Genomic DNA, 19,650 nt, shown 5'->3' on the forward strand with positions numbered 1-19,650 from the left:
CACTAAAATATCAGTTTATACTCTGTTGGCTGCAGGGAAAAGAGAGCTGTAGACAAGGCTGTGTTCTGAAGCAATGTCTGAGATGAACTTGAAAGAATCAAGAATTCTTTTGTCGAAAATATCCACTCCTTTCCTGACCTTTCTTATCACATTTGTCATTATTAAGGCGGAATTCTGACAATGGATATCTTCTGAATTTTCAAACCTTGCTAAGACTTTAATTTTTCCATCCTGTAAGAGTAAAATAAATATGTCTCCCGAGCTTTCCTTGTTAGCTAAGCATAGGTGCTGAGAAAGCTGCGTCCTGAAATGATAGAATACTTAGTCAGGCTCAGACCATACGTAAACAAGAGTGTAATAATCATAAATGTGTCCAAATGCATTTCCCCTTGTCTTTAAGAGATTAGAATGTGTAGATCTAAAAGAGAGGAACATAATACAGATCTATGATCAGATACAACAGTCGTAGAAAAAAAATTCACTGCGCTTTTAGATTTTGTTAAAAAAAATTTTCAATAAAATGCGGACCTAACATCAACTTTCTGTTGTATAGAGAGGTTTGGTCCATCACCAATCACCGAATTTTAAATGCTTTTATTCAACAAAGCCAAATTTGTATATATATTAATCAAACTGATATTTAAAAATGATTAGTAAAATCATCACCCAAATAGGATGCAACTGTGAAGAAGACCAGCGCCCGCGATTTAAAAAAATTGGGAAAATACGGCTCGGGTCTAAGCTGTCGTTGGGCCTTATTTACGGCCGGCTTGAGCTTTCGGATTCAAGCTGCATCTTATTTTCCTCAGAGTTGAGTTCAAAAAACCAGTTTAATTTTTTATTTGACGGATTTTCTTAGTAGGAATTGGCGCATTCCAGGTTTTTATGGGAACAAGACTCAACATTAAGCCTTATTCTCCACTGAAACCAACCAAGGTCGGTTTTATTTCAATTGAACCTAACTCCTTAAGTTGAGCCGAAGATCTTGCAGTGGTCTATCACGTGACACAAGCTGTCGTCAGAGTTGGGTCTTAAAAGTCGAGTTTAAGGAATTACGACTCGAGCCGAAGTTTTTAAATCGTGGGCTCTGAAATAAATATGATGGTTAGAAGGAGTCTTCTTTCTAGTAGTCTTTAGATGGCTTCTACATACATTCATTGCTTGCCTGTTTGTTTATAACTGATATACGTCCAACAAGCAAAACCGATTGGGCCCGAAAGTTGAATATTTAAAATCAGACCTCAAAACTATGCCAATTAGTACTTTATCCTCCGATTAAAACTTTTACTGTGAACGTTTATTATCAAAATAACAAATTATGAATTAATAAGCGTTTTCAATATTATTTTAGGCAAAATGTGAAAAAGTGGACTAACTTTAATTTCTTTCCACATCGCTATCCAGATTTAAAGAAAAGTAAGAACAGTTAACCAACATTTTTTCATGCTTTGGCTAAAATTACAAAAAAAATAGAATATTATATCAATTTTGCGTAATGAACACAGATTTTTGTTTTTACAAGATTACATTACATAGCATATTGCCCAAACACCGAAAAATCCGCCTCATCAGAAAAACAGTAAATTTTGTACTTCCTGAGAAACGAGATCATTTTCATAAAAAACAAGCGATAGATAAATGGTGATGACAAAAATACAAATGTGTTGCTTAATCCTAAAAAATAGTTTTCAACAAATACACGTGATCAACAAAGTGATAATTATACGGAGTAATAATTCGGAAAAGAAGTAGAAGGGGATTATTTAATATTCCGAACTGACACATCACTAAATTGGGAGGATCAAAATTTTATACAAAATACATGATCTTGACATCCCCACGTTCAATGACCTCCTTGACGTTTGGGACCCGTTTCTCCACCATGTCGTTGTGATGCTTCCTTGCTCTATCCGCAGCAAGATGGCTGTAGTAGGTGGGAGAAGGGTAGGAGACGGACCTAAACAGTATTTGAACATGAATCGAATCATTTCAATAACCTATTTTAAACAATTTGCTTTTTCTAAATTTATGCTTAATGTTGACTCTAACAAACGAAATAAGTCTAAATAAAGTAAAAACAATCGTTTAATAATGCAAAATTTTAAAATATTTTTCTTTTGTTGGAGACAACATTTTTCAAATGTGTAATAAAAGCAATGTGTTAAAGCCTTCAATTAAGATATTCGATTATATGAGTCAAGTTTTAATTGGAATTTCCTTGAATATTTAGGAACACTCATTAGTAAGTCAAACACTAACTTTGGGAGGTCCCAATCGCTAAACGACGAGTTTCACATATACTTTAAATAAATAAATAAATAAAAGATCAACCATCATTCCGTGGAAATCAAACATTGGCAGTCTTTTACTTTTCTTAGGCGGGCGCAGATTTAAAAATAAACTCTAGATCTTGTTTTTTTGAGAGCAATTTTTTTGCCCCTTGGATATTTTTGCGGACCTGGGTACTATGCACTCGATTTGGGTATTTTCAAACTAAAATAAGAAACCGGATGTATTCTGAATCCTACCTAGTACACCTACTGTAGAGATGACACAGATAGTAGGTCAACTTCTCCAGCTCATCAGCAGTACGGTCAGCATCATCCCACAATACCTAGGGGGCAAAGGTTTCAGATTACTATTCGGGGATGCAAGGTTGAGCAATAAATTAATTTGGGTTTTAAATTTTTTCAAACCAAACCAAACCAAACCCCGCCACGCCACGCCACGCCACGCCACGCCACGCCACGCCACACCACACCACACCAAATCATAATACTGCAGGGATAGCTTCGGCAACTACAAAGGCCTTTTCAAATATTTAAGTTCAGACATATTCAACATTCTTAATTTTTCTAGGACCTTTGCAAAATTACTCTTACTTTTTAGCGAAAATGTTCTGTAGAAATTTCAAAAAACCATGTATTTAAAGGGGGCAAGCCCAATTTACAACGGTACCCTTGAAACCTACATCTGATCAATAATGTGAAAGATATTGTAATTTTCCTAGCTTACTTTTAACATTTTCTACGCACAGTCACTTAATCGAGAAACCACAATTGAATTAACAATTTTCAAAACGAAGATAATCTTGATCTGACAACACTTACTATAAATGGGAAGTTAATTAAAACTAGGCGTACAGTCCCTTTCAGAGAGAAATGTTTAGCCCCGGTTTAGTACCTGGTAGTGAGTAGGTCTTGATGTTCCCTGGATCCCTTCATGGGAAACTAGATAGAAGTCACCCTCGGTCGGATGATTGATTCCTAATGCAAGTTAATATGATTCAAAAACTTTTTTAACAAAGATTTTACGGTAAAAGTTGCATAAACTGCCCAGATATAAGAATTTTATAAAACGAAAAAATTAATAATAATAAAAATCTGACTTGACATTTTGCCAGACAAAATTTTTTCAGTTTTGACCGTCACCATGCCTGGCGTCTTTTGAAATAAAAACAAAATTTAGATAGGACTCATTGATAGTTACAATTGACTAAATTAAACAAAAAATTTTATTTTGTAACAAGGTAAAATATCTTTACCTTGATCAATGACAGTCCCAGCCAATACATTACCGCTCTTCTGATATCTAAACAAAACAATAGTTGGAATATTTCTATATTTTGGAATTTCCTAAAATGCTGGGTTAGCCACCATGACCTGTGCAATGATATCCTTTAACCACTCCTTTCAGGCATAATAATCCTTCATTTTGTGTTTTCATCAATATGACTAACTAAGTTTTTTTTTTTCATTTGAAATAGATATTTATCAAACTATCATAAGAATAACAACAGACCGTTATTCGGTTACATTGCTATCCAGTTATTATAAAATAAGATTCTAGATTTGAAGTGGCAAAATATTATGTTTCAATAATTTCTTCTTACTTTTCGGCGATTTTTATGTAGAAACGTGATCCATTCAATAAGTAGGAAGATTTTAGTCAACAAGAAATATGCAAAACGCATTTTTTTATGATGTTTTGGTTATTATATTCGAATCTGAAGCCTGATCTGTGGATCCGGATTCAGAAGTAGCTATGGCGCAAGTTGCGGATTCAATTGATCTGGATCCTTAGCATTGGTTTTCGGGATCCGGATCCTTAGAACTGGTTTTCGGGATCCGGATCCACATTCTTCTTACTTGTTGCCATCAGTTGAGAAGAATCTTGTATGGTGACGCTTCTGAACGACTAGATAAGTTATCGCCGGCTTGTACTCAGGATCTAGTTTCTTAAAACAAATATAATACAGAAATAAACTAACAGAGCATTTTATGTTGCTTAAGAATTCCCATAACATATTATTATTAAACTTAAATATTTAAAACAAAAATTTTTATATTGAAATTTTGTAATTTTGTTTTTATCGATTTGAAATGGTTAAAAGTTAAACTAAGGCCGATATTTTCTAAACATTTATAAAATAACATCTGCACTGGTTAGCTTACATCCGTTATCACAGTTTGTTAAAAAAATGTCAGAATCAGATTCAGTAAAAATCAACAAAAATTATATACTAGAGCATAAACTATTTAGGCATCAAAATTACAATGGTATGAATCCCAAGCACTGATATATACTTACTGAGCAAGCAGCTCGCATTGCCTTCAGTTCAAAAGCCAGAACTTGAAGGAACTGTCCCTCGCTCACTCCGTCCCTAGGAATTTATACATTAAATAATTTTTTTCAAACCCTTGAATCGTCACAAAAAAACGGGGTTTCTGAAATGAAGTTTTAAACAATGTAGGAGATTAACAACTGTCCTTAAAAACAGAATATAACTTTCTACCTTAACAAAAGCATAGAAAAATATTAAAGACAAAGTCCTAGGAAAACAACATCAACATTTGCAACACTTTAATATCATACCATTAAGAATTGAAGGAAGCCTTAACGTCAAATACAGGTAACAAATATAGGTAACAGGGGTGCATATTTTCTTGAAAGGGGGTTATTAGGTGAATTTGAGAAAAAAATATTTATTTTAATTGACAAACAAATAAATTTTTGGGTAAGAAGTATTTAAGAGGAAAAAGAACCGCCTTTGAAGTATATCTCGACAGTTTTTCCCCAAAGCATTGAGAGGTCGGAGGGGGGGGGGGGGGTAAATTGTTTGAAAATATAAACCCCTAATAGTTAAACATGTACCTGAACATAATAATCTCCGCCGGCTTGTATTTAGTCATTTGGAAGAACTTCTTGAGAAGAGATGTAGTTACTCCCTCCATATCCTTCAAGGAAGGGTCTTAAACTTTTAAAAATAAGTTTCATAATTGATCCATTAAAAACCATACAAGGTTTTTAATTAAAAAAAAGATAAAAACTATTCAGACTCTCGATTGTTAATTAAATATTTCGATTATAAGAATTTGTGGGTTGAAATAAGACCCCCTGCCTGTATAATCTCTTCATTTTTCTCCCTGCTCTGAATCCGGATTTCACATTCATACTTAGATCCTGTAGGATTCATACTTCCAACAATAGCAGCTATGGAGGGCTTAGTTCCCTAGAAAAGAAATTTAAATTATCCACATTTCGAACATGTGATACTACTAGCTGGAGTACCCGGCACAGGTTTTAAAAAACAATGTCATATGCAAAATCTTTCCTTAAGTTTAAATTAAATATTTGTAGGGGCCAATCAAATCAAATCAAACTTTAAGGGACGTCCTACTTCAACAATACCATTTAGATGTAAACATACTTAAACGGAATTGAGGTTTTACGATTTGCTATGATATCAATATTTACTTTTTGATTCAGCATGTTCATTAATAAAGTTGGTATTTGACCATATCAGAATTCTATTGACATTTTTATTATAATTTAACGATGAAATTAGAATACCAGAGAATAGAGTTTTTAGCGAACAAAAACTTTCGCGAAATTTTTCTTTCGTATTACGCTAACTTTTCGCGAAATTTCGCATTTTTCCGCGGGAATTAATTTTGCAAAAGGAAGGGAAAACGATGCGGAATTACGTTAAAAAATATATAAAACTGCAACAATTTCACGATTTTTTCTCGCTTTTTTCGCATTTTTTCTTTCGCGAAACAGATTAACGCAAAATTTCTCGAAAAAAGCGAAAGTTTTCGCCTTATTTTTCTACTACAGGAATGCAAAAAGATAAGATATTTTCGGCAAGAAAACGATCTCTCCATTTCGCTGGAAACCCCACCAGCGTACATGACTAAATCCTCTAGCTGGCTCTCAAATTACCTTGCTCTCTGGAGCAGCATGGCTAACGTCTGCACCCATGATCATAACAGGTTTCTTGAAGATGTCAGGTCTAGATACTGGAGCCAACACATGATTTACTCCACCTAGCTTACTGTTGATCTTTAAGCAGATGTTGGAGACAACCTTAAACACAGGCAAGTGTCAATTAGTCGCCAACGCCAACGCCAACGCCAACGCCAACGCCAACGCCAACGCCAACGCCAACGCCAACGCCAACATGCAGCAGGAAGAAAATTCGAATTGCGAATGCGAAGACTAATAAGGGTGCCAGATTAGGCCAATGTTAAATTAATGCAAACACGTCATCCAAACTCTCAATACTCTGAATCCATTCTCCATCTTTATCCAATATTTATTCAATCTATATTCAATCTTTATCCAATCGAAATCTACTATCCAACAAATTGTCATCCCATCTCATTTCAATCTCTATCATAACAAAGTCAAATCTCAATACAATCTCCATTCAATTCTTTCTATGATTACCTGGGGTTTAATCCTCCCATCAGGACCGAAGAGTGTTCTCTTTAGAGCACACTGAGTTGGAACCTTGTGGGTTATATCTCCGAGTGTTTTCACAGTGTCATAGATTATCCCACCCTAGTAATAAGCACAATACATAATGATGAAAATCATAACGATGAACGAATGAAAAGAATAATAATTACAATATCCATAAAAAAAAACAAGAACACTGATAACAATAATGATTTCTACCTTAAAGGGGAAGATAACCATAACGAGGTCCAAGGGTATTTGATCCTTCTTGTATGTAGAAACTACATATTCGAAATCAGCCTAGTAAACAAAACATGTTTATTCCAGTAATTTAATAAAAGCGTTTAAAATTTGTATAAGAAAACATCAGAAAAAGTCGCTAATAAGTTAAATTTTTATAATACTTTAACTACTTTGGGGCCGTGGACGTATTAGTGTCATGTCCTAGTCACAACGGTAACATTAAACGCTTTTAATGATTAAGATTAAGTGACATATCCACGTTTTAACTTGCAAAATTATTTTTTTACAATTTTGGGTTCTTCACTTGATTTTTTTTTTGTAGAAATGGTGAAAGAAATTGTCAGAATTCCACATTATTGATAAGATAGAGGTCCTATTAAAAATTATCAGTGCCCAAAAATCACAAATTCCCGAAGTTTGTCTGCTATGGATTAATTTCATAGATCGCTGAAATTTATCTGACCCATACAACAAATTAAAATAAATGTTACGTTAGATTGACAACCTTCATGTTTTCAATCAAAACTTGAAATTTAAAAGAGCTATTGAGAAGAGCAAAACAGTTTATAATTTCTGATATGTAACCAAATATATTTGCAGCTGTTCTCTGACTTGTGCGTAAAAGGATAGAACTAAAGGAGCTACGAGGTCACAAAGTGGGAACAGTAATCTCGCCTGAATTTACATTATCCTTATGTCTCTTGCACTGTGAGATAACAAGGGGGGAGGGGGAGGGAGGGATTCATGTGAAATGATGGTTACCTGAAAGGTTCTCTCTTCAGTCTTCTGGTGCCAAAGATTTGCAGAGTTCGATGATATTTTAATACCAACCTTAACAATTATAATTTAGCATAAGTAGACATAACTTTCGCAGATTTTCTGTCAAGGTTACTACTATCTTTCATTTTCTGTAATAGTAATTACTATTTTTAATCCTCTGTAATGGCAATGTCTATTTTCTGTTATCTATTATTTTCTAAAATGGTAATAATTATATTTGATTTTCTGTAATGATGATATTTATCTTAAATTTACTTTACTTGTAAAACAGCTCTTATAATTTCTGTAATGATAAATCATCCGTAATTTTAACAATAATTATTGAGTTTCAGTATCTATCTTAAATATTCTGTAATTGCAATAACTACCAAAGTTAATTTTCAAGTATGTTAATAGCTATCATCGTTTTTCTTCATCAGTAATTAGTATATTTGACAAAAAAACAGGAATCAAGACGTCATGAAAAAAAAGGTTTCCTACCTCTTTTCCGATTGTCTCGAACTTACTGACAATCTCGTTGTATTCATGATCTGTAAGCCTTGCAAGATCCATGAGAGCCCATCCTCGTACTTCCATACCGTTCACGTACAGATTCCTTCAAGGGATTATTTAAATATTTTACCAATCAAAAGGACTCTAGACCTGTTACTTGAAGTGAGCCGCCAATTACAAAATGGCATGGCCGATTCACAACTTTTTATGATAAAAAAGGATGAGATATCTTGCAATTTGATTATTTTTAATTGTAAATACTTGCGGAGTTCTGCTACAGAAACGAAGAGAACCTCTAAATTATCAAAAAATGGTTAAAAGGTAAAGCTGTGAATTATTAGGAATTGTTTTAATATTTGAGCCAATAATGTCTTATCAAGATCCTGCATAAAAATAGCGAAAACGAAACAAGAAACTCTTGAAATTTAGTTTTTAAAGTTAAAACCGAGAAATATTTGTGCTTCAGCTAGATCTGGATCTTAAGCACTAATTTGAGCGAGCATTGATAAAAATCTTTCAATATTTTTTCAAAAGATACGNAATATACATGTATATACTTTTATTTCCTTTAAAAATGCCGGTTTATTTAACCTCTATTCTCATAATTTTACAGTTTTTTTGGCTATGATTTTTTAAATATCAATATTCTGAAAAACATTATTTATATTACAATCTTGAAGCTCATTCCAATTATTAAAACCTAAAAAACTTACCTGTTCGCCGTTGGTCTCCATGAGCCTGGATTGTTAGGAGGGATCTTCACTATTGTCACTTCGTCTTTCTTCGGCCCTTGGTAACCAATAGATGGCGGGGCCAGCACCCTTCACACAGACAAATTCATTAATTCCAGAGTTGATATTTTATTTACAAGTAAGAACTTCAAAATATTATATTTACTCTTCGATATTCCGTGGAGGTCATACACTGCAGGGATAAATTTAATTGAGAGTTAAAGCATTTATTTTTTAATTTTGAAGTGCCAACATTGGATATTGAGATCAAGCTTTTAAGATTAAAGATACCGCACACATTTGTTCCGACCTCTAACTAACAAAATTAATTCTAACCTTCCTTTAATCTGGGCGAGGTTATCCTCGAAACAGATTCCGAACTCCGTGGTAAAGGGATTGTTTTTATACATATTGTTGTTGCGTTGGAGCCCTTCAATTATCTTCCGTCGTCTTTCCTCCGGCCTGGTCGCTGTTCCCTTGATCATTGTCGATACAGCGTCGTCATTTAGTTTCTTGCCCCTAAAAATATACTTTAGGTACGTTTGCATAATTTTTGTTCTTTAATACAGGGGCGTGGAATAGTTTTCTGTACTATAAATCAAAGAATAAAACCCACAAATCTTTTTTTGGCTTAAACATACCTTGCATCTTGGCACAAGAGGTGAAACATTTGTTTTGTTTTGATCAGAATAAGAGAAAACATACCTAGGAAGAGGCTGGCTCTCCATAGTGCAGAACTCTACTGGAATGTAGATAGTCTTGTTGATGCTACCGAGATGCAGACAGGGCATCATGGGGTACCGCAGGGATGTCTTGTGCTCCCTCTTTAATAAACAATAATAATTTAGTAACATCATCAAAACAATAACAAATAACAAAATAATTCAAAAAAAAAGGATCTATAATGAGTATCTTAAAAATTCTTCTTCCAAATTTTTAAGAGGGGGGGTAAAATTAGAAAAGGATTATCATTAACATTTTGAAGGATTCACTTCAGTGAAAGGTTTCCCAATTCCCCCCCCCCCACTCATTTCTTGGAGTGTGAGGGATTATTCCGCCCAAACACATTGTGACCCTTGATGGGAAAATTTTTGTATCTTCGACTTTTTCTCTAAAATCATGTCGACCGGCCACACCGCTTCTCCTACCTTAAAGTACTGTTCCACAGTTTCATTCAGATCAGGAATCATTAGCTTTTTGGCGCATTCCATCACCTTGTTCACCTTGTAGCACCTCTTGTTCCCGTTGGGAAGCTCGTAACGAACCTAAAATAAAATAAAATAAAATAAAATAAAATAAAATAAAATAAAATAAAATAAAATAAAATAATGAATTTTAGAGATAGCTTTAGGCTCCATTAAGCAGCCTGGAGGTTCAATTCCCGATAATGTAGTGGTGTTCAGCTCGGATCTGAATTTAATTTTGACATTTGCTTAAAAATCATGTTAATGATTTACTTTTAACGGTACGCGTTATGATCCCAGCAGCACCCGACCAAGTTTGAGCCATGCAACCATTTTTAAATAATTTCATTCATTGATGGCACATTAGTACCATCAAATGAAATATAACCCTGTAACAGAGAGCACATTAGTGGCTTCAAATGATATATAACCCTGTAACAGAAGCAAAATTACTAACATCAAATGGTATATAACCCTGTAACTAAAGTAAAATAACTAACATCAAATGATACATAACCCTGTAACAGAAGCAAAATAACTAACATCAAATGATACATAACCCTGTAACAGAAGCAAAATAAGTAACATCAAATGGTACATATCCCTGTAACAGAAGCAAAATAAGTACCATCAAATGGTACATAACCCTGTAACAGGAGCAAAATAAGTACCATCAAATGGTAACCCTGTAACAAGAGCAAAATAAGTACCATCAAATGGTACATAACCCTGTAACAGGAGCAAAATAAGTACCATCAAATGGTACATAACCCTGTAACAGGGAGCACATAAGTACCATCAAATGGTACATAACCCTGTAACAGGGAGCACATATGTACCATCAAATGGTACATAACCCTGTAACAAGAAGCAAAATAAGTACCATCAAATGGTATATAACCCTGTAACAGGGAGCACATCTGAAAATTATTGGCGATAAAAAAATCTTGAAATAAAACTTCTTGATTATGCTATAAGAGTATGAAAACAGAAAGAAAGGTGGGAAAACGTAAAAAAGAGACTAAAGGGGAGAAACACTGAACTGAAAATATTCTGAAATAGGTCAAATCTACCATAAAAATGATTTATGTCCATTGAATCCAAGTCCATGGCATCTGCCCCAAATATTATCTTAGTCAGAGTCGTATTCAGGGGTGNAAAATTCCTGAATACGCTCTGATCTTAGTAACATAAACTCTGCCACAAATAGTATCTTGGTCTATTATTACCACAAAAAGTATATTTGTCCGTAAGACCTAGCACAAATAGTATCTTGGTCTATTACCACAAAAAGTATATTTGTCCGTAAGACCTAGCACAAATAGTATATCCATAAACCTGACATAAAAAACTGAAGTAACAAACTGTCTAAGTGGGCCCATGCCTTACCTTGAGTCCCTTGATATCCCTCTCGAACTCCTCGAGGTCCCTTCTCTCCAGTCCCCGCTTAAAGTCCAGGGGCTGACGGCGGTTTCTCTGGTACAATACTTCCTAAACATTGCAGTTTGTGATCAATTCAAAAACAAATTTTAACAAAAACTTCTGTCAAGTAAAAAGTGCACACTAAATGGAAAAGCAATTCAAATCAAACTTGGAAACATTTTTTTCCATTACATTATAACCCATAATCTAAAATATCAATTTTTCACCTGAATATAGGAGTAGACAGTTCTCCCCTGAACTTGGATATCATTCGTCATATGAAGATTTAGAGTTGCAGGTTTGTTGGCTACATCAACATTTAACGTCATTAGGTATCCTAGACAATATCTTGTGAACAAGGTTCGACAAAAAAACATAATTTTATTTCAAACTAGCTTGGGAACCCAGCACTGCCCAAGGTACTAAAAGTTACTCCCGCCGTTTACCCTCACTTGAACGATTTCACTAAGAAAGTAAATTTTCGACACTTAGAATCTCAAAACCAAGCTAAGAACATTCCCGTGGGTCTTCCGAGTTCCCCAGTCAAAATTTGCGGCAAATCGGTCCAGGGTTTCCTGAGATATGATCGGACAAACAAACAGATTAATCGAGATTAAAACGTTATAAATATATATATATAGTGAACCAAAATTAAGCAGATTGAAAGTCGTCTTTCATTAATCATTTAATAAGGAAAGTCGCTGTAATTTTTTAATTTTTGCAACTGTTATGATTGATTGATTGTTCGAAGATAAATTAACAGATTAAAAAATCCCAAGCGTTTTCAACGTTTCCATAAAAAGAGTTTAAGAACGACGTTCATACCACGGTGGAGATACCTTGTTTGCTAAGTAAAAGGTTTCAGTAAACTAATTAACTAAAGGAAGTGTTCGTAAAAAGATAAAAATGATAAATCAGAATCAGATTCTTATTTATTTCAGATTAATATTAAATATAATTGAAATATAAACTAAAGTTAAAATCATTTTGGAGTAATTATTCAACATTTGAAAAGATATTTGCCAAGTAAAATCATTATTCAAAACAACGTGTAGGATGAGGTGATAATTTTTTGTTAATTTTACCACATACTAAGTTTTGCGAAAACCTCTCGTCTTCGAGCTATAACAACCCACCATATTATTTACATTAAGGCTTTAAGTGTACCGTTGTGAATCGAACATCCCCTGTTTGTATGGAAGGTCACTTGAAAATACTATGATTTACAATTTAATGTTAACTAAAAATACCTGCTTGCTTCCAGCCGAAAGGACGAACGCTAGTGAAAGTACCAATCCAGACCTAAACAAATATTTTCAGGTCCAAGGAATTGTTTAGGGGATCCGATTTTCAGTAATTAAGACATTTTGAGAATGGAAAATTATTATTTTTTATCATAAATGAAGGCCTAAAGTAGGTTTGAATATTAAAAATATCATCACCTAGATGTGAATATATAATAACTCGCTTGGAAAACTAGCCTGGGAACTAAACTTTCATTAAAAAAGACAACCCACTCAATTTAGAGTTTTTAAACTGCAAGCTAGGAACTTTCCCAGTAAAAAAATTTGAGTCAAATTGGTCCAGGGGTTCCTGAGTTAAGATCGATCATACAAACAAACAAAAAAAACAGAGATAACTACTGTAAAGTTAAAGTAGACTATTTATATATATAAATATATATATATATATACCTCTTTCCCAAAACCGACATCTAAGATTTCTCCATAATTGTGGAAGAAGCTGCGTCCAACAGTCCTGCACAGTTGTTAATTATATTCAGTCATTTACGTTAACGTTGTAATTTTGTTATGCCTATGGCCATATGCCAATTCCAGCCCACGCAGTATAATAAAACTGTAAAAGCTTCAGCGCTTTGCGCAGAATTTGGATAAGAAGTTTCAAAAAACTTTAAATAATTGATCTTACAACAAACACGCACAGAAAGTTTTTGTTCAGCCATTTCATTGGAACAGAATTATCTAAGGATCATGGACCCCAGAACCTTCAAGACAAATTAAATAACTCTCTACAATGTCAATATTAGGTTCCTCTAGCACTAACCAAACATTGACAAGATAACAACACAACTTCCTTGTACGTAATAATCCGTTATCAGTAAATGTTACTTACTTGTACATTTTGTCCCTGCGAACCATCTGCTGTAGAATGACATCAACGGCCTTAATAAGAAACAAACTATATTTAAAACCATTACAAAGTTTCTAGGTATTTATTTACAGAAATGTTATACCAGGCTTGCAGAAAATATTATGAAATTAAAACTTTAAAGCTCACCCCTTGTTTTACCCATAATAAAAATTTCAGCTTTAAAAACATTTAGACATCTTTTCTAACTTATTGAAGGACACATTTTTTAAAAAAGGATTACAAGAAATTAACAAAAGTAAAATATGCTTTAACAAGTGAAAAAAAATGAAAAAAATGGCATAGTTTTATAAAGAAAATGTTTCAGCCCTCAAAACACATATTAAAATAGTCAAAGTCTGCTTACATTAAGAACATCCTGAGGATGTCCAGCATCATTATTATAGAAACCTTGTCGACCCTTTTGCATGAACTTCTGTAGTTCCTCAGACACCTAGCAGCCAGCACAACATCATTATATTTTATAATCTCGAGGAGTATGGCCCAGTGATGGCATCATTTTGAGGTCCGGCTTAAGACGTTTAAAATGTGAGTTATTTATCACCTTGCAAAATTGTACTCTCGATAAGTTTGCTTTTACCATATAATGAAATTTATCTTTATATTAACTTAAACGATTTTTCAAAACGGAAAACGAAAAACAATTGTGCTAATCGTTTTGGTGAATATCTTCGGCCAGAATAAAATTTTTGCATAATGTACTAAAAGCAAACATGTCTATCATGCAATCTATATATATCAAAACAAGACATTCATATATATGTTGTGCATAGCCGGGCAAACGACTGCACCGATTGGGCTGAATTTTTTTGTAGACGTTCACGGGACGGTGGTGTTATTGGCTAATTTTTTTTCCCCTCCTATTTTTTACCCAAAAATTCACATTTTCCCTTGTAATTATTTTCTTAAAAATTACAATTTCTGGAATATTTAAAAAGATATTTTAAGAAAATCAATCAAAAGAAGGTGAAATTTAATGAAAAATGAGCAAAAAAAACAAATTAAGATGTTGCCATCAATTAACAAGTCTAATAGATTCCAACATGCTTTTTATTGCGAACAAATCCTTAAAATTGAATCACGAATTGATTATTATTGTGCTGTTCCTTGATGGTTTGAACATGACTGACGTCGGTGACGTGGAAGTTAAACTCCCTGCCCTCCTGGGTCATAGGAATATCCATAATATCCCTAGAGTAAATAATTTCATAAAAGCTAGCCCATTGTGATATGTATCCAGTTTTTAACGATATTCTTTAACAGTTGGAGCCAATGCTTACATCTCTTATGGCCATGGTGGCCATCCTTTTCTCCACTCCGTCACTCTTTGATGCTTCCCTTGCAGCTTTAGCTACAGCAGCTTGTTCAGCCCATGGAGAAGCAGTCTGTGCTGGATCCACTTTTTGAGGTGCAGCTTGAGGTATTGATGCTTTAGGAGGAATAACTTGAGCCTTGACTGCTTTAACTGGAGGAGCTGTGGCTGGTTGAACTTGAGTGGGAGCAGTTTGAGCTGAAGCTCCTAACTCTGGGAAAGATTCATTCACTGGGAAAGCTTGTGCTCCTCCTCTTTGATTGTTTTGTCCATCACCACCTCTACCTCCACGCCCCTGACCTCCACCGCGATTTTCTCCACCCCTTCCTCCTCGGCCCTGTCCGCCTCCACCTCGTCCCTGACCACCAACTTGTCCTCCTCCACGGCCCTGATTACCACCTTGTCCCCCCCTTCCCTGTCCGCTACCTCCTCCTCGCCCCTGGTTACCACCCCCACCTCTACCACTTCCACCACCTTCCCCTCCTCCGCGTCCCTTTCCACCCCCTTGACCTCCTCCATGTCCCTGTCCACCCCCTCCTCCGCGCCCCTGACCTCCACGACCTCCACCCCCTCCTCGGCCCTTTCCTCCTCCCCTTTCTGAGTCTGCCATTTTAATTCAGTTTTAGTCACTTGATTAAAATCTGAAATTATCACGTCGATATAAATATAAATACAACACGAGAAGGGAAAGGCAGGTGGCCATAAGCCAAAGCATTTTTCCCTTCCATTGCACATATCAGCTTATTGTTTTCCGGCAGCCATGAGCTACAACCGTAAGGTCTTCCATTCCATAGCATTTGATTCTTCCGGCAGTAATTATGTTTTAAATAATAAATGTAGTGCATTGACATTGTGATTTTTAAAATCCAGGGGGGTCATGGAAAAGATATTTATAAAGAACTTTGTATTTAAGTTTAAAATTGAAAGAATGACGATTCTGCTAAACTTATTTTCCCAAAAAATAAATTCAATCTTTCTGTTTTTTTAAAACATTATAAACAATAAAAAAGATGCACCATAACATACCGAAAATGTGCACTATTCAACGAGAAAATTGCAAAATAGAAATTATTTTTGTGAAAATCTGTAACGCTCAGGTAACGACAGTTAATATTGTGATTTTTCTTATCTTTTTTTAATTCTTTAGACAACCCCAAACAATTTGTCTCAGTGCCCAAAATGGGTAAAATGATGTAAAATTTTCTTTGAAAAAAGAAAAGCACTTTAGAAATAAAAAATACAGGTATATTCCTAGAGAACGATTTTTGGACCCCCCCCCCTATCAATTTTGTACATGGACCTTACAGAAAGTGTCTTAACTTAACCTAACCCGTGGCCGCAGCGCTCAGCCCCCTAGCCGCAGCGCTTGGTCCAGAAGTTTTCTAATTTTTAAACAAATGCATACTTTACAGTGTGTTAATTCCAAAAACAATCTTTAAATAAAAGTTTTAGTCGATTATTCAGTCATTTACGTTAACGTTGTAATTTTGTTATGCCTATGGCCATATGCCAATTCCAGCCCACGCAGTATAATAAAACTGTAAAAGCTTCAGCGCTTTGCGCAGAATTTGGATAAGAAGTTTCAAAAAACTTTAAATAATTGATCTTACAACAAACACGCACAGAAAGTTTTTGTTCAGCCATTTCATTGGAACAGAATTATCTAAGGATCATGGACCCCAGAACCTTCAAGACAAATTAAATAACTCTCTACAATGTCAATATTAGGTTCCTCTAGCACTAACCAAACATTGACAAGATAACAACACAACTTCCTTGTACGTAATAATCCGTTATCAGTAAATGTTACTTACTTGTACATTTTGTCCCTGCGAACCATCTGCTGTAGAATGACATCAACGGCCTTAATAAGAAACAAACTATATTTAAAACCATTACAAAGTTTCTAGGTATTTATTTACAGAAATGTTATACCAGGCTTGCAGAAAATATTATGAAATTAAAACTTTAAAGCTCACCCCTTGTTTTACCCATAATAAAAATTTCAGCTTTAAAAACATTTAGACATCTTTTCTAACTTATTGAAGGACACATTTTTTAAAAAAGGATTACAAGAAATTAACAAAAGTAAAATATGCTTTAACAAGTGAAAAAAAATGAAAAAAATGGCATAGTTTTATAAAGAAAATGTTTCAGCCCTCAAAACACATATTAAAATAGTCAAAGTCTGCTTACATTAAGAACATCCTGAGGATGTCCAGCATCATTATTATAGAAACCTTGTCGACCCTTTTGCATGAACTTCTGTAGTTCCTCAGACACCTAGCAGCCAGCACAACATCATTATATTTTATAATCTCGAGGAGTATGGCCCAGTGATGGCATCATTTTGAGGTCCGGCTTAAGACGTTTAAAATGTGAGTTATTTATCACCTTGCAAAATTGTACTCTCGATAAGTTTGCTTTTACCATATAATGAAATTTATCTTTATATTAACTTAAACGATTTTTCAAAACGGAAAACGAAAAACAATTGTGCTAATCGTTTTGGTGAATATCTTCGGCCAGAATAAAATTTTTGCATAATGTACTAAAAGCAAACATGTCTATCATGCAATCTATATATATCAAAACAAGACATTCATATATATGTTGTGCATAGCCGGGCAAACGACTGCACCGATTGGGCTGAATTTTTTTGTAGACGTTCACGGGACGGTGGTGTTATTGGCTAATTTTTTTTCCCCTCCTATTTTTTACCCAAAAATTCACATTTTCCCTTGTAATTATTTTCTTAAAAATTACAATTTCTGGAATATTTAAAAAGATATTTTAAGAAAATCAATCAAAAGAAGGTGAAATTTAATGAAAAATGAGCAAAAAAAACAAATTAAGATGTTGCCATCAATTAACAAGTCTAATAGATTCCAACATGCTTTTTATTGCGAACAAATCCTTAAAATTGAATCACGAATTGATTATTATTGTGCTGTTCCTTGATGGTTTGAACATGACTGACGTCGGTGACGTGGAAGTTAAACTCCCTGCCCTCCTGGGTCATAGGAATATCCATAATATCCCTAGAGTAAATAATTTCATAAATTTGTTGTTAAACTCCCGGCCCTTCTGGGTCATAGAAATATCCGGAATATCCCTAGAGTAAATAATTTCATACATTTGTTGTTAAACTCCCGGCCCTCCTGGGTCATAGAAATATCCGGAATATCCTTAGAGTAAATACATTGGATAGTCGTCTTACAGATGTTTTCGTGATTTGCAAGGGGGGGGGGNGGGGGGGGGTACATTCCGGAACGGGACTGAACCCCACTCATTCGTAAAATTTTTGTATGCACACCATTCAAGTATTAAAAAAAAATTAAGGGGAAAAATGTTAATTTAAACAGTAAGAAATTAAAAATTTTAAGATAGCAGTAAATATTTCTAGAAACACTGATTTTTAAATCTTTTGAAATCATGGAAAATGGAATTTAAGCTTTTCCTCGAAAATATTTCCATCCAACTAACCTTATAGTCTCCTTAATAAGCTTTGTGCTGTAGAACACATTGTTTCCATTAAAGGCAAAACAAGGAGAGAAATCGGATCCTTTCGGGATAAACACCTTGGTTTGAGGGCACAGAGAAACCCATTTCTGGAAAATCTAAAGAAAAATGTTTAGACACAAAACCTAAAATTTTTTTTTAATGGTAAAATCTAGAAATTCTTAAGAACTTAACGAGAGAAATTAATTTTTATGTAAATTACCTCTCTATAAAGTTCAGTGTCTCGCTTAGAGTAAGGGCGCTTCCAAGGCGCTTTGATTGTTATGGTGTACATATATATGTCCTAAAATTATTAGTAATTAATAATAATAATAATACAACATTTGTTTTTAAAATGGTTGAGTTCAATTCAAATGATTCTTTAAAATATGACTTATCTTAACAAAAATAACAATGAATTTATCCTTATAATTGCTACTATTCTCTATTTTAAAAATATGAATTTTGCAAGGAAGATAGAAATATAAAATCTTAGAAGTATTCTAATTTTTAAACAAATGCATACTTTAGAGTGTGTTAATTCCAAAAACAATCTTTAAATAAAAGTTTTAGTCGATATTTCGTCAACTTTTCTTGCCAGGGGCTGATTTTACCTTAATTCCTTTCTCATTCTTGAACTTGTAATGGTTGACTTCTAGAGAGCAGACTGTCCCCTCCTTTCCAGGAAACTTTCCGTTCAGCCGTTTCTGCGGAGGGACCATCCCACCTTCCACACACTACAATATTTATCAATATCATATATTAAACAAAGTGGCGAATGAACGCAGAAAATATGTTGGTTTCAATTGTACATATCAGACAGTTGCCCAAGGAAGTTACGTATACCTGCCGTGTTGAATTACAAGAGAGAGAGATTAGTATATATTTTATGGGTAGGTTAAGACACTTTTCGGGCCCAGCGTTGCGGCTAGGGGGCCGAGCGCCTTGTATAGAACAGGCTCTCTCTGTCTTGTAATATAACGCAGCAAGCGCACGTAACTATCTTGAGCTTCTGGCCTACAGTCAATCTAAAGGGAATTCGATATAAAGCAGTAATTAGACATCAAAAGCC

At 34.4% G+C, this 19,650-nt stretch overlaps 1 protein-coding gene across 1 annotated transcript; it reads right to left on the reverse strand.

The window, feature by feature from the left end:
* Positions 1–1,447: 1,447 nt before the first annotated feature.
* LOC111705704 (protein argonaute-2) lies at positions 1,448–19,315 on the reverse strand (the record flags this gene model as incomplete). Its single annotated transcript, XM_023478348.1, is given in 27 exon segments — positions 1,448–1,957; positions 2,529–2,614; positions 3,184–3,266; positions 3,545–3,591; positions 4,149–4,237; positions 4,591–4,663; positions 5,155–5,237; positions 5,402–5,512; positions 6,226–6,369; positions 6,733–6,846; positions 6,964–7,044; positions 7,750–7,818; positions 8,248–8,362; positions 8,973–9,080; positions 9,327–9,509; positions 9,696–9,814; positions 10,139–10,255; positions 11,564–11,665; positions 11,824–11,933; positions 12,847–12,898; positions 13,291–13,354; positions 16,892–16,941; positions 17,274–17,360; positions 18,034–18,118; positions 18,564–18,697; positions 18,802–18,882; positions 19,193–19,315. Coding segments are annotated over 27 exon segments (2,658 nt in total), but the record flags the coding sequence as incomplete, so codon positions are not given.
* Between the last annotated feature and the right edge of the window lie 335 nt (positions 19,316–19,650).

This window comes from Eurytemora carolleeae, unplaced genomic scaffold (genome assembly GCF_000591075.1).
Source record: "Eurytemora carolleeae unplaced genomic scaffold, Eaff_2.0 scaffold112, whole genome shotgun sequence".
In the NCBI taxonomy this organism is placed as follows: domain Eukaryota; kingdom Metazoa; phylum Arthropoda; class Copepoda; order Calanoida; family Temoridae; genus Eurytemora; species Eurytemora carolleeae.